Source organism: Fusarium proliferatum (genome assembly GCF_900067095.1).
Source record: "Fusarium proliferatum ET1 genome assembly, contig: FPRO_scaffold005, whole genome shotgun sequence".
Classification (NCBI taxonomy): Eukaryota; Fungi; Ascomycota; class Sordariomycetes; order Hypocreales; family Nectriaceae; genus Fusarium; species Fusarium proliferatum.
The window spans coordinates 1,316,037-1,328,658 of record NW_022194794.1 but is presented as its reverse complement, the minus strand read 5'-3'; the positions used below and the strand labels follow the sequence as shown (position 1 = coordinate 1,328,658).

Sequence of the window (12,622 nt, the reverse complement as noted above, 5' to 3'; positions counted from 1 at the left end):
TGGGGACTTTGGTGTGTGATCCTAAATTCTCGGTATGCCGAACTGAGAAGGCAGAGAAGCACATGTCCAACACACCTCATCCATGATAAGAGAAATATCGGGGTTCAACATGAGAGATAAGAAAGCAATGGATCGATCACTTCTCCAGGTTTTCACTAACTCGATTGAGATACATCGGGAACGCCAAGAGATAGATAGTCGAAGCGTATCATACCGGTAACTATCAGACAGGAAACCTGAGTGACCTAACTAGAGAAACTAAACATTCGAGGCTAGACTTGCCCATGCCTGCGTCACTATCCCATACTCCTTTGTTAATAGTATGGGAGTGATTCAGCACATGATGCCTTTTTTTTCTTTCTTTTCTTTTTAGAGTTGACGAGGCAACATGCTCCCTTGTTCTAGCGGCTTTCAAGCACCCAGTCGGTCAAGGAACAGGGGGATAGTTGCTGATCTAACTAGGACGAGAAGATGACGATCTGGGTATGAGTGATGACGGTATTTGTGTTTGTGTTTGTATTTGTATTGTTTTTTGTGCTTAGTTATTAGCTGTCCTGAATTGACTCGACTGTACCTCTATTGCTTAGGAATCATCACGACTCGTGTGTTCAGTTGACGGGATAATGGAAATGGGTGCTCTGTTCCTGGCTTGTCCTGTCTACTAAGGTTACCATGTCTCACCAGTTTCAATGCCATCATCAATATCCGGAAACATCACTCTCACCATGATCCGATTAGTTCAAATGTTGCCCACCCTTTTCCCAGACCCGAGTCCTACTGCTAGCTAACTAACTCAAAAAGTCGGGGAAACCTCACGGCCCTCGTCTGCCTGGTTTCCAAAAAGGGAAGACAACTTGCAGGGTAGGGGTACTGTTGTACCTCTATGCGGCATGGGCATGGACACGATAATGATAATGATAATGCTCTTTGGCAGGGCGAATCTCTTGTGAGCTTGTTTCGATAAGAACAAAACCATGCTGCGGTGCATTATAGAGCAATGGAAGGCCTCCTATTGCGAGCGAGCGAGCATCCGCTGACGCTATGCGCTTTGCGTGACCGGCATCGAATTACAGTATTAATAACAATTATTTCGCCATCCGAGCTCTCTATGTCTTCCATGAGCACGAGCTTGGCTCTAACTTGATCTTGCCCAAACAAGGGAGGTCAAGATTTATCTGCGACAAGATCAAAAGTGTTTGGTCCTTTTGCCGGACCGGACCCTGTCCTATCTTCTTGTCCAGACTATCAGCGACGATCAGCCAATGTTTCTCACTGGGCTGGTCGCACCTCGTGGCAGGGAGCGCTATAGCGGGCCATGGCGTAGATGGAGAAACATGCCTGACCGGTCTTGATTTGAGGGGGGGCTGATAGTAGTCAGTTCAGGTGGTGAGAGCATGAGAACGCTTAGTGAGTACTTGGAGAGTACAGTCAGTACATGCATTAGTACCATGACTGCGATCGATGTTCAATGCTTGAAGTCTCGTAAACTTGGCTGGCGTAAAACAAGCCAATTCAAGGTTGTTCAAGACTTGATTGATATTGACATGTTTCATCCTCCACTTCCCAGGTCCAGGTTGCAGAACATGCTACCTAAAGCTTCCGGAGAAAGTGGACGCGTGAGAGAGGCTCAGTGGGGCCGGGCGACCTCGGCACCCATAACCTTGTATCCCCGTCCGTGAGCCAGCGTGGGTACAGTCAGTATATGTATGTATGTACCTGTGTGTCGTGGTATCTGTTCGTACCTCAAGCCAGTTCAAGGCTAATGACTACTATAGTACATACTTAATGATGATTGTTATAGCCTACAATGACGGGATGTTTTGACCAAATTGAGTTTGAGTTTAGGAAGAAGAGGCTTTCTCCCTTATTGTTCACAGATCAGATGCATCACATCATCGGGGCTCAGGCAACAACAACAACAACACCTCCTCACGAGGCACTCACAACGTTAACAGGAGGAGTTGAAGGTGGTCGAACTTGGCCCGGAATAGCTTAGCTCAGCGTGTAGCATTGCACTTTTAGTTTATCGTTATCATGCACCGCATGATTCCTCTTTGTTTTTTTTTTTTAGACTGACTTGGGTGCTTGTTGGGGATGGATGGAGAAAAGAGGCTGCGGCGGTTGTCGCCTGTTTTCCTTTTCTACCTTAATGTACGGAGTAGAGTGAGTGACTGGACTTGACTCACTGAGTCACTGATTCATTCATCCATCGCTTGGCTCTTCCAGGTTTTGTCTCTTCTCATCCCGCTCTTGTCTTTGATCCCCTGGCTCGCCTGGTCTTGTTTTGGACTTGGGTGTATCACGGGGTCACCCAAAAGTGATCGATTAGCCTCTAGGTCATCATCCCCCGCAAAACAGACCCTCTTTGATCATTGTCTCTTAATTGTTATTATCTGCTGTCAGACAGTCAGAGTCACTTACTCACTGCTTCTGCAATCTCCAATGATCCCCCCCTGCGTGAATGTGAGTGTGTCTCAGTCGTCCACACCCACTCGTGAGGCTGTCATTCTGACCTAACTTGAGAGGTACTTGCGACTTGAGGCTGATTCCCACATAGATCCCATGTAGCCCCTTGACACTCAACATCCTTGTCGATTGGAGATTCTCCAGGACCCTCTGACACCTGCGGCAGTTCACACGCTAATAAACAGGTACGGTACGGTACAGTACGTACTACTCAAGGGTTACGGAGGTCGGTCTCAAAAGTCTTTGCCCAAAATGACTTACGCCACAATTGCTAATCCCTGTCAGGTACAAGGAAGTACAAACGATAAGGGAGATATAGGGAGATTGCCCTATAATAGCCCTATAATTATAGGGCATTTAGGGAAGCTCTGTAAATAAATTACTGGCTCTCCTTGCTGTAATTTTATTGTAATTAGTGACTATCATATCGCTTAAAGTACCTGGGATATCTTATCAAGAGTGGGGCTCCTAGCCACAGTCGTCTTAAGCAAAGACTTTTGAGACCGACCTCCGTACCTTACTTTGAATGGATGGAAGCTTTGGAGCTTCGAGCTAAGCAACCTGCGCTGCCTGAGGTAACGCGCCCCCTACAGCCGGGCTAGTTACAGGCTACTGTCCTGGACAGTCACTGCACGCAGCCATTCCCCATTTTCCCCCTTCTAGAAACCCGACCTTAACTGGGCTTGATTCGTACCGGTCATTCACTTCACTTCTCATCATCATAATAACTACCTACCTAGGTATTCACTTTCCACTTTGTTATCTCTATCATCCTTTTTTAGTTTTTGGTGTTCTCTTTCTTTTCTTTACATGGGACTTTATCTTGTTTGCCTCAATTAACCTTCTGTACTCTGTGCTTTGTTGTTATTCTTGCTCGCACAGCATCTGTTCGACCACCGCCTAGCTCTCTCGTGCACCTACAATACAATAGTCGGTGCCAGAGTTGCGCCTAGGGCGTGTGTGACGCAACCCCGATCAGCCTGTCCCAACCTCTTGACTTGGAGCCTTGGACTGTCTCTGTACTCCCATCTGTACCTACAGAACGGAAAGACACTACACCCCATTCAGCAACACGTACGAATCTCCAACCTGCATAATTCTAGACTCTGGGCATTGCCAATGCACTCGAGGTGCACGATAACATCAAACCATCCCATCCCTCCCTTCCATTGAGTCACCGCCGTCGTCCGCCTCTCTAACCGCCCTATCCGCGTCCACGGTTTTGGGGGGGCGATTATCTCCGATCACGCTCATCCTCCTCCCTAAGTAAAAAACGAGTACGGACGGCCCTCGACTCAGGTCAACGGCTGGCGCTCGTATAACGTCTCAGATTGGATCGTTACCAAAGGCCTAAAGCTTCGCTTCAGTGCCGTGTTAGTCACCTGGCCTGGCCTGGCTTTCAACATACCCCCCGGTCTTGCCAGGCTTATCGGTATCCATCCAGTCAGTCAGTGGAAGGATAAGGTAGTGTCCAGTTAGTCCTAGGTACAGTACAGTGCGGTACCCTACCCTGGGGAGAGAAATTAAACGACCCCAAATTCACCAAACTTCGCTGGCGTTCTACCCATCAAGGGGTGTCGTTTTTTATTTCCCCCCCTAGCCTACCTATTCCTATCCCGTCGCATTCTCTGTCCTCGACTATCCTTATCCTGCCCTGTCGCACCAGTATCAAGCACCCCAGCAAGCCCCATCTGGCAATGACTCTGGGTGCTGGCTGTGCTTGTAGGCTGTAGCCTCTAAGGCAAGGCAAGTGAAGAATCGCTGGATCATACCCGTGCAATCCAATCCCCGGCCGTGATCGCCATTGCTCGTGCCGTCACCATCGCTCGCTGTCACACGCATCCCCCGTAGCTTCTTGTTCGTCTTTCTCCCATCCTTTCTGTTTCTCTTGTCCTCTTCTCTTCCTCTTCTCTTCGTTGCGAACGAGCCCTTGATCTCGAATCCCATCAGTTGTTCTACCCATCCACATCCACTAACTCTTGTGTTTGGCTCGATATAGCAGTGCAGGCGCGCAGCGAGTCAAGTACCCGTCGATACTCTCTACGCACCCTTTCGGATACCTACCTACTACCTACCTGCCTCTCAACCTCGCCTCTGAGCTAAGGTCGGGTAGTATTGTCTCGTCTCGTCTTATCCCATCCGTCTTCGGCTGTCCGCCCATAGGGGTCCTTCGTCCTCACCGACCACTTGATACTTCACCAACCATCAGCGCAGGTTCTCGCCTCTGACCTTTCGTTTATCGCCTTCCGCTTGGTTGATAATCATCCCCATCCTCCTCTGTCCCCTTCTCGCCTCTTCCACCACGCCCATCGGCGCTTGCGACTGCTTCCATCTATCGATTACATGACGACCTGGTCTGTGACACACACCTCCCCCGAATCTTATAAGCCTTAGGGCTACAACGCAGTCCGGCTATCTTCCTGCCATCAATAACAACAACCAGGAAGCCATGGCGGCCCGGCAGGAGTCCTCGACCTCCTCGGGGTCCAGGAAGTCGGGCAGTCGTGCTGTAGTAGGACAGTTCAACATCGGCTCCGAGATTGGAAAGGGTAGTTTTGCTCAAGTGTATTTGGGTTGGCATAAGGTACGACAAAGCTCCCATCCTTGATTTGACTTGCTTCTCTATCATCGTACCAACTTGCGTTGCTTGTTTGTTGCTGCTGCATCACTGGGGTGGCTTGTCGGACTGTTCCTTTTGGTACCACAAGTCAAAGAGCATTTCATGGCATACTTGATCCTAGATAATCACTGACAATCTTGATAAAGGACACTAAGGCTGCCGTTGCCATCAAATCCGTCGAGCTCGAACGGCTGAACAAGAAGCTACGAGAGAACCTCTACAGCGAAATACAAATACTCAAGACATTACGCCACCCTCACATTGTCGCCCTCCATGACTGTCTCGAGTCGACAAGCCACATCAACTTAATTATGGAATACTGCGAGCTTGGCGATCTATCTCTGTTCATCAAGAAACGAGAGAAGCTCGCCACACATCCTGCCACGCATGATATGGCCCGCAAGTATCCAAGTGCGCCCAACTCCGGTTTGCATGAGGTTGTCATTCGACATTTCTTGAAACAGCTGACTAGTGCACTCGAGTTCCTACGCAGCAAGAACTACGTTCACCGAGATGTCAAGCCCCAAAATCTGCTACTGCTACCCTCACGACCGTTCAGGGACCAAAGAAGTCGCCCTGTCATGCAAGCCAGCCAAGACTCGCTGATCCCTATCGCTGGTTTAGCATCTTTACCTATGCTCAAGCTTGCCGACTTCGGCTTCGCACGTGTGCTTCCCTCCACTTCCCTGGCTGATACCCTTTGTGGATCCCCCCTGTACATGGCCCCAGAAATTCTCCGATACGAGCGATATGATGCGAAAGCCGATCTTTGGTCAGTGGGAACTGTGCTCTATGAAATGAGCACAGGTCGCCCTCCGTTCCGGGCTAGAAACCACGTCGAACTGCTGCGTAAGATTGAAGCCGCCGAGGATGTTATCAAGTTCCCCAGGGAGGTAAATATCAGTGCCGACCTGAAAGCTCTAATTCGAAGTCTACTCAAGAGAAGTCCTGTTGAGCGACTGAGCTTCGAGAACTTCTTCGCACATCAGGTCGTTACGAACGAAATTCCTGGCTTAGTAGAGGATGATATTCCAAAGCCAGTCAGGCAAGAACCTCGGGAGGTGAGGTCAGCCTTTCATGGGGGCTCGCCTTCGTTATCATCGCGAAGTCCCCGACAAGCCGGTTACGAATCGCCACGAGACGGCATTGCTTCAAGATCTCCCAGAGATCAGCACTCAAGGTCGCCACAGGCAGCAAGCCCGGGAGAAGGTCGGTATTCTCGGCAATCGCATGACAGTCAACGGCCAACAGGAAATTCTCCTCGCGAGGTCGGTGAGGGTCTTGGAATTCGCCGCCCAGTTGCACACCATGCAGCGACTGCCCCGGTTCAGCAACGTGTCCAGGATAGGGGGAATGGTCGCGATAAGGCCTCACCTCCTACATCTCTTCTGAACCAAGCACGCAGGGACAGAGCCTTGAGCAATCCATCAATTACAGAAGAGGAGAAGGCGGCACAAGATGTTGCCTTGGAGCGGGAATATGTAGTTGTTGAGAGACGGCATGTTGAGGTCAACGCCCTGGCCGATGAACTGGCAGCGAACGAGCGATTCGGGGACCCTTCCTCTCAAAGAACAGGAGCCATGACTCGACGATATACTCAACAAGGCGCACCCACTTCTACGTCAGGAGCAATTGCCACACCGTCCTCACGCAATGCTTTGGTGACCCAGAGCCGCCATGACCGTAAATCATCGTACGAGAAGGCTCTCTCTGCTAGTCCAGGATCAGCCTCTAGTGCTATCTCTAAAGCGATCCAAGACGCCAGCCTGCGTCTTTTTGGCTTTAAGGTCCCCCCTCTGCGTGGTACACCAAAGGGCCCATCGCCTCCCCTGTACCAAGCTTTTCCGACATATCCAACACCTCAGGCCCCAGTCGGTCTTTTAGGTGACGGAAAGAACACTTACGGAACCGACGAGGATGCCCGAGCCGCGCAAGCCATAGAAGAGTTCGCAACACGCAGTGACTGTGTCTACGGTTTCGCCGAAGTCAAGTATAAGCAGCTTGTTCCTCTAGCGCCGTCCGCTGATCACATCTTGGGCGGTCTTGAACCTGATCAATTGGAAAATGAGGAAGATGGACTGACAGTTGAGGCAATTGTTGCTCTCTCAGAGGAGGCTCTTGTTCTATATGTGAAGTCGCTCACTCTTCTCGCTAGAGCTATGGACATAGCTAGTGTCTGGTGGTCCAAGAAGAGCCGGGGAGAGACAGGCACCGGCCTATCGGCTGCTGCTGCTCAGAGCATTGTTCAACGCATAAACGCAGTGGTTCAGTGGGTTCGACAGCGATTTAACGAGGTGCTGGAGAAGTCGGAAATCGTCCGTATGAAGCTCACGGAAGCGCAGAAGCAACTGCCCGAAGACCATCCCAGCCACCCTTCTAACCATGGAACCGAATCGATTGCGTCCTCTGCCGGGGGCGCGACCAAGCAGGTTTACTTGACCCCTGGCATAAGTGCTGAGAAGCTCATGTATGATCGGGCACTTGAGATGAGTCGCGCTGCCGCAATTGACGAAGTTACGAATGAGAACCTCTCCGGATGCGAGATTTCGTACATCACGGCCATCCGAATGCTTGAGGCTGTTTTGGACAACGATGACGATTCAGGTTCGGATGCAAGAAGGTTGTCGACAGGCAAAGAGGATGAGCGAGATGCTATCAAGGAAACTAGCGGTGGTGAGCTTGATAGCGATGAGGAGGCCCATGTTCGAAAGAGTAAGTCATACATGAGTATGTCATGCTGACGAGGCTAACAAAACATTAGTGATCAAGATGATCACAGGACGACTCGCAGCTGTGCGCAAGAAGCAACAAATGATTGCTGAAGCCAACAGCAAGACATTACAGTCTTATCAGCAGTCAATACGTCGCCGAAGCGGTGATATCACACCACGCAGTGTTCCTTCACATGCATCCTCCTGAGTTGTGGACGATGAAACTCGTAGCAAAGCATTATAACTGATACAACGATACCTACCATACCATTCGGAGATCTTGAACGATCTCATGTCTTATCTCTATCATATTTGGATTCAAGGCGCCACGGAGCTCGGCATGCGGCTCACAGAAGCACGCCAGCAGACAGTCATTCGGTACAGGATCTATATGGAGCCGGCGTCCAGGATTTTTGTAGTTTGCGCATCGCCGGGAGAAGCATCTCATCAATCGGCGTTTTTGGATTGCGATTAGCTATTACTTTCTTCTACCATATTCTTTCTTGCTATTTCTATTCCAGAGGACCACCTCTGTAGTTTGGATTCGGGGCTCACTACGCCCAGACCTGGAGCTACAGCAGCTTTCCAGGTGGAAGATAAGAGGAGGTATTTGGATTTGGGTTTGGGTTAAGTTGAACGGGCATAAGGGCCAGTCATTATAGGTTGAGAGTGGGAGATTCTCAGACATGTCATGCTATTCAAGAAGAGAGAGATGTCGAATCCAGGGAAAAGGGTGAAAATGAGAATCAATAACAATACCCAGGTCTTCCACAGTGAGCCCTGGATTTACGCCCCTTTGTCCATCTTCTTAGTGAGACTTATCTGAGTGAACTAGTAGCAAGCCAATTCGGTTCTTTGAGTGACCTTTGAATTGTTCAGTCCAATCGCTTTGTTCATTCCATGCCCCGTAATGTTCTCACAGAGCCTCCGCCCGTTCAGTGACAAGCTGTAGTACAACACATCTTGTTCTTCATGTTGCCGCTGCACAGTTGTTAACCGTCGAGGATGGTATATATACAGAATGGGCACACATAGAACAGCACTAATCATATTCTTTAACTTCAAATTTCCTTAACATATTGAGACAGCCATGACCGGGAATCGCGATTCTCCCAATTCGGTTCTATCCGATGTCCCTCGGGAGCTCGACCCTAGAGCACCACCAGCTCCACTTGACTTGCTATCAACTGTTTCATCCGTTTTTCACCAACGATCAGAGAGGCTTCGGCGAGAGGCCCTTGCTCTTACAGACGCAGAGATCGAGGCTGGATTCGTCGCTACTCGAGAAGCGCGGATCAAAGAGAAGCTCGAAAAATTGGAGGAGGAAGAGACATCAGAAGGCGAGTGGGCCGAAGAAGAGTATGAAGACGAAATTCCTTCCAGGGAAGATGTTGAAGCTTTCGTCAATGGTGTGATTGATAAGGAAGCCACAGGCTCTGTCCTTGAGCGTGCAATAGGAGAAACAGTAGAGGACCATAGAAAACGGATGGAAACTCTCGAGGACCGCATTCAGGGGTATCAACTCTCCAAGGCCGTGCTCGAAGACGTCCGGGGAGATCCTCCAAGGTACGTGGAAGGGTTCCCAGTGAACCTCGTCAACGCTTTTTTGCGCCTACGTCCTCGCATTGCCGTGATGAATACGGGGGGGTTTATTTGTCTTCAGTGTCAAGTCAAAGGGAAACGGTGCTCGCGAAACATGAACTATTCACCCGCCTGCGAGCGATGCAGACGCCATGGAGACCCCTGTTTAGTCAAGGACTTTACCCACCCTGTTGCAGTGCGCTGGTGGTTTGCTAGGGGTCAAGAAACCGGTCACATTGAACAGGTGGAGTTAGAATGGTGGTTGGAGAGGCTGGCGAATAAAGGTCAGACAGAGGGCATCCAGGCCTTGCCAGTGTGGCCTGAGGTCGGAAATAATCCAAGCAATAATCGTGGTGAAGAGGAATTGCCTCAGAAGTGGCAACACATCTTGAAAGGATCCGCCAAAAGGAAAATAAATGCATAGTAAAGCGAAAAGGGCGACACGCATCCAGTCATTCTTGGTAAATACCCCTATGTATCCCATGTCAGCCTTTCCCGGTCATCAATCAAAAGAGCCAGTGCCATCTGGGGCCATAGACAAATTCCCAGTCAGAATCCGCAATCCCATCCGCCCAAATCTATGAACCCATTCTCCCTCAGTTGTGTAGTTGATGCACTTGAATGAGGTTGTGATTCCCGATGTTTCCTTTCCCATGAAATTCGCATAGAATAAAGTAGTGAAGCACCAAAGTAACTCCACAGACCTAAACATATCCCTTCATTTTCCACTATTTCCTGACCATCTTCAGCGGAATGCGAGCTGAGGTGGATGCCTCATATTGGCTACGCCCGATTCCTTTAGCCTCACATCACGCTTGCTCTTCCGTTTCTTAGGGCTTGGTGGTGGAACAAATGCATTGCCAGCGAGAGCATCTAGAGGAGTTCTCGAAACAGGAGAGATACTGTCTGTGAGGAACTTTGACCTGGTCCTCTCGAGAGCCGAAAGAACGTTTTGCCTATAACGAGGATTGGGATTGTTAGGTGATCTTAAATGCCTCTCTAGCCCAGGTAGGGAAACATTCACAGTATCATGAGTCCTGGCTCTTGGGACTCTCCTGCGTTTTGATGGGAGTTCAGTGTTCGCTGAACTGTTAGGGCTACGAAACCCTTGCCAAGGAGGTTGAGGCTTCTTGAGATTTGTGGTAGACTCTCGTAGAGTGCCGCATGGACGCGGTGGCACCGAGAAAGACGAGATAGTCTTACTAGTGGCAGTTTCTGGGCCAGATTCTGCGGCTATCTCTAGAACGCGGTCTTTAGACTTTGTGGTTGTAGTTTCAAAGCGCGTAGGTGTCGTAGTGAAGTATTGGCTGATTGATGAGCCTGGGCTTCTTGTAGGTGTGGGTGGATTGCTCGGTGCAAGATCAGGTAACACCCAAGGCATCGGTTTGAGCTTATCTTGAGGTTTCCAAGAAGCCAGCGTTCGAGAATCCATTCGTTTAAACAGTTCCCGATTCTTCTTCGGAGGACAAAGCCATGCATGCGTCTTCGCACCATAAGCATTGATTCTCTGTAATGGGTCGACTTTCAGACAGTTCCAGACGAACTCAATCCCTTCGAGAGAGGGTTTTGTCTGCATTCCATTGAATAACCTGGTGAGATATTCAATTATGTCTCCTTGCTCCATCTTGTTGAGCTCTCCGTCGTGGTTATCAGACGCGAGGAGGAGTAATGCAACAACACCTAAGGACCAGATGTCGACAGCCGCAGTGTGAGCTTGCCCACCAGCCGCGAACTCCCTTTGAAGCTTATTAGCAAGTGGCTTAATTGCGAACCAATTGACGTACGGTGCTTGGTATCCTGGTGTTCCAGCGTTTGTGATCATTCTGCTGCGTCGAGGAACGGCAGAATTGCCAAAGTCTGAAAGCATGACTCGATGATACGCAATCTTAGGTGAGTATGCCAAGAGAATATTCTCTGGTTTTAGATCACGGTGAACAATGTCTTTCTCGTGGAGATAGCCAAGACCACGGACAACTTGACGTATAATGATCCGTGAGTCGAGTTCCTTGACTGTGCCATGGCGTAGAATGAATGACATGAGATCACCACCAGATGCAAGTTCTGTAAAAGTATAGCTAGGACCATCAGTTCATGTTTCTGCAAATATATATATATCTTACTTACAGTGAGTGTGGTGATGAGATAGCATCCACGTAAGGAAGGATGTTAGGCTATTACAGATTAGCGAAACTCGCAGTACCAGCGCGAGTCGACTTACATGTCTCAGCTGGCGCAAGATGTCGGCTTCCTGAAACTTGCGACGGATATCCTCTTGAGAATTCTTCCCTTGGATCTTGTCGAGATTAATCAACTTGCAAACTAACTGCTTCTTCGTCTGGACATCGCTTGCCAGGCAGACGACTGCTTCCGCTCCTTGCCCCAGGCAATGGCTACTGACGTGATACTTGTTTGCAAACAACTAGGACAGTTAGTTTCAGACCCCGGCTGGTAAGAGGGATCATTCAGGCCAACCTTGCATTCCTCCATTTGTAAGGAAGTTAACTCATGGCGAGGAGGTGGCTGATCTTGTAGGACTGTAAACTTCTAGTATGGTCGAATTTCGATCACATCGCCGCTCTGTAGTAGGTAGCCGGGGCTTATATCTGGACCAGAACCAATGAGTTGGCCATTGACAAAGGTACCGTTTGAAGACTTTCGGTCCCGCACGTAGACATGGTTGATAGTTGGCTCATACACCACAACATACACTTCACAGTGGTTTCGAGAAACTGAGACGTCGAGGTCATTGTCGACAGCCAGCGTGCTGTGTGTGTGTGAGTTTGTGTGAAATACATTTCATGTGGAGATTTGCTCACTTTGCACGAGGGTCTCGCCCGATCTTGAAGATTTCTCGTTCCCACACTGGAAACAGCTCTGAGAAGCAGGTTAGAAAGAGCCAGAAGAGGTGGAAACCATATGAGATCTTAAGGGCAGGGCAGGAAGAGCGTACGCTGAGATTGGTGTTCGCTTCTGGTGTCTACTAGATGAAGATATGCAGCTGGAATTTCTTGCGACGCACGAGTCGTATCCTCTTCCATATTGAGGCTCACAGATTTTGAATCTGGTTCATCTGCTCGCACGTGTAGTGTAAGTTAGGTGCTGGATTAGTTGGCGCAGTAAGATTTGTGTAGCAAGATCACGAAATCGTTGGTTTAGATGGCGATGGTGGTTAGGTAAGGTTAAGGTAGTGTAAATTCTTCAGTTGCCTTGTTGGCTAATTTTCTCGTCGGTTCCAGTTCCTATT

General features: G+C 49.4%; 4 protein-coding genes across 4 annotated transcripts; 2 read left to right on the top strand and 2 right to left on the bottom strand.

Annotated features, from left to right (window-relative positions):
• Positions 1-2,198: 2,198 nt before the first annotated feature.
• FPRO_10706 (uncharacterized protein) lies at positions 2,199-2,823 on the bottom strand (the record flags this gene model as incomplete). The annotated part of the gene is made up of 4 exons (XM_031231698.1): positions 2,199-2,363; positions 2,426-2,453; positions 2,514-2,623; positions 2,728-2,823. 4 exons carry the CDS (start codon positions 2,821-2,823, stop codon positions 2,199-2,201), a joined length of 399 nt encoding a protein of 132 aa, XP_031081709.1.
• A 2,092-nt stretch (positions 2,824-4,915) lies between these two features.
• Positions 4,916-8,005, top strand: FPRO_10705 (uncharacterized protein; the record flags this gene model as incomplete). Its single annotated transcript, XM_031231697.1, has 3 exons — positions 4,916-5,050; positions 5,233-7,798; positions 7,848-8,005. 3 exons carry the CDS (start codon positions 4,916-4,918, stop codon positions 8,003-8,005), a joined length of 2,859 nt encoding a protein of 952 aa, XP_031081708.1.
• An 882-nt stretch (positions 8,006-8,887) lies between these two features.
• FPRO_10704 (uncharacterized protein) lies at positions 8,888-9,802 on the top strand (the record flags this gene model as incomplete). Its single annotated transcript, XM_031231696.1, has 1 exon — positions 8,888-9,802. The coding sequence occupies one exon, from the start codon at positions 8,888-8,890 to the stop codon at positions 9,800-9,802; it is 915 nt and encodes a 304-aa protein (XP_031081707.1).
• Positions 9,803-10,123: 321 nt separating this feature from the next.
• FPRO_10703 (uncharacterized protein) lies at positions 10,124-12,416 on the bottom strand (the record flags this gene model as incomplete). Its single annotated transcript, XM_031231695.1, has 7 exons — positions 10,124-11,114; positions 11,163-11,453; positions 11,503-11,549; positions 11,597-11,797; positions 11,947-12,142; positions 12,195-12,252; positions 12,329-12,416. The coding sequence occupies 7 exons, from the start codon at positions 12,414-12,416 to the stop codon at positions 10,124-10,126; spliced, it is 1,872 nt and encodes a 623-aa protein (XP_031081706.1).
• Between the last annotated feature and the right edge of the window lie 206 nt (positions 12,417-12,622).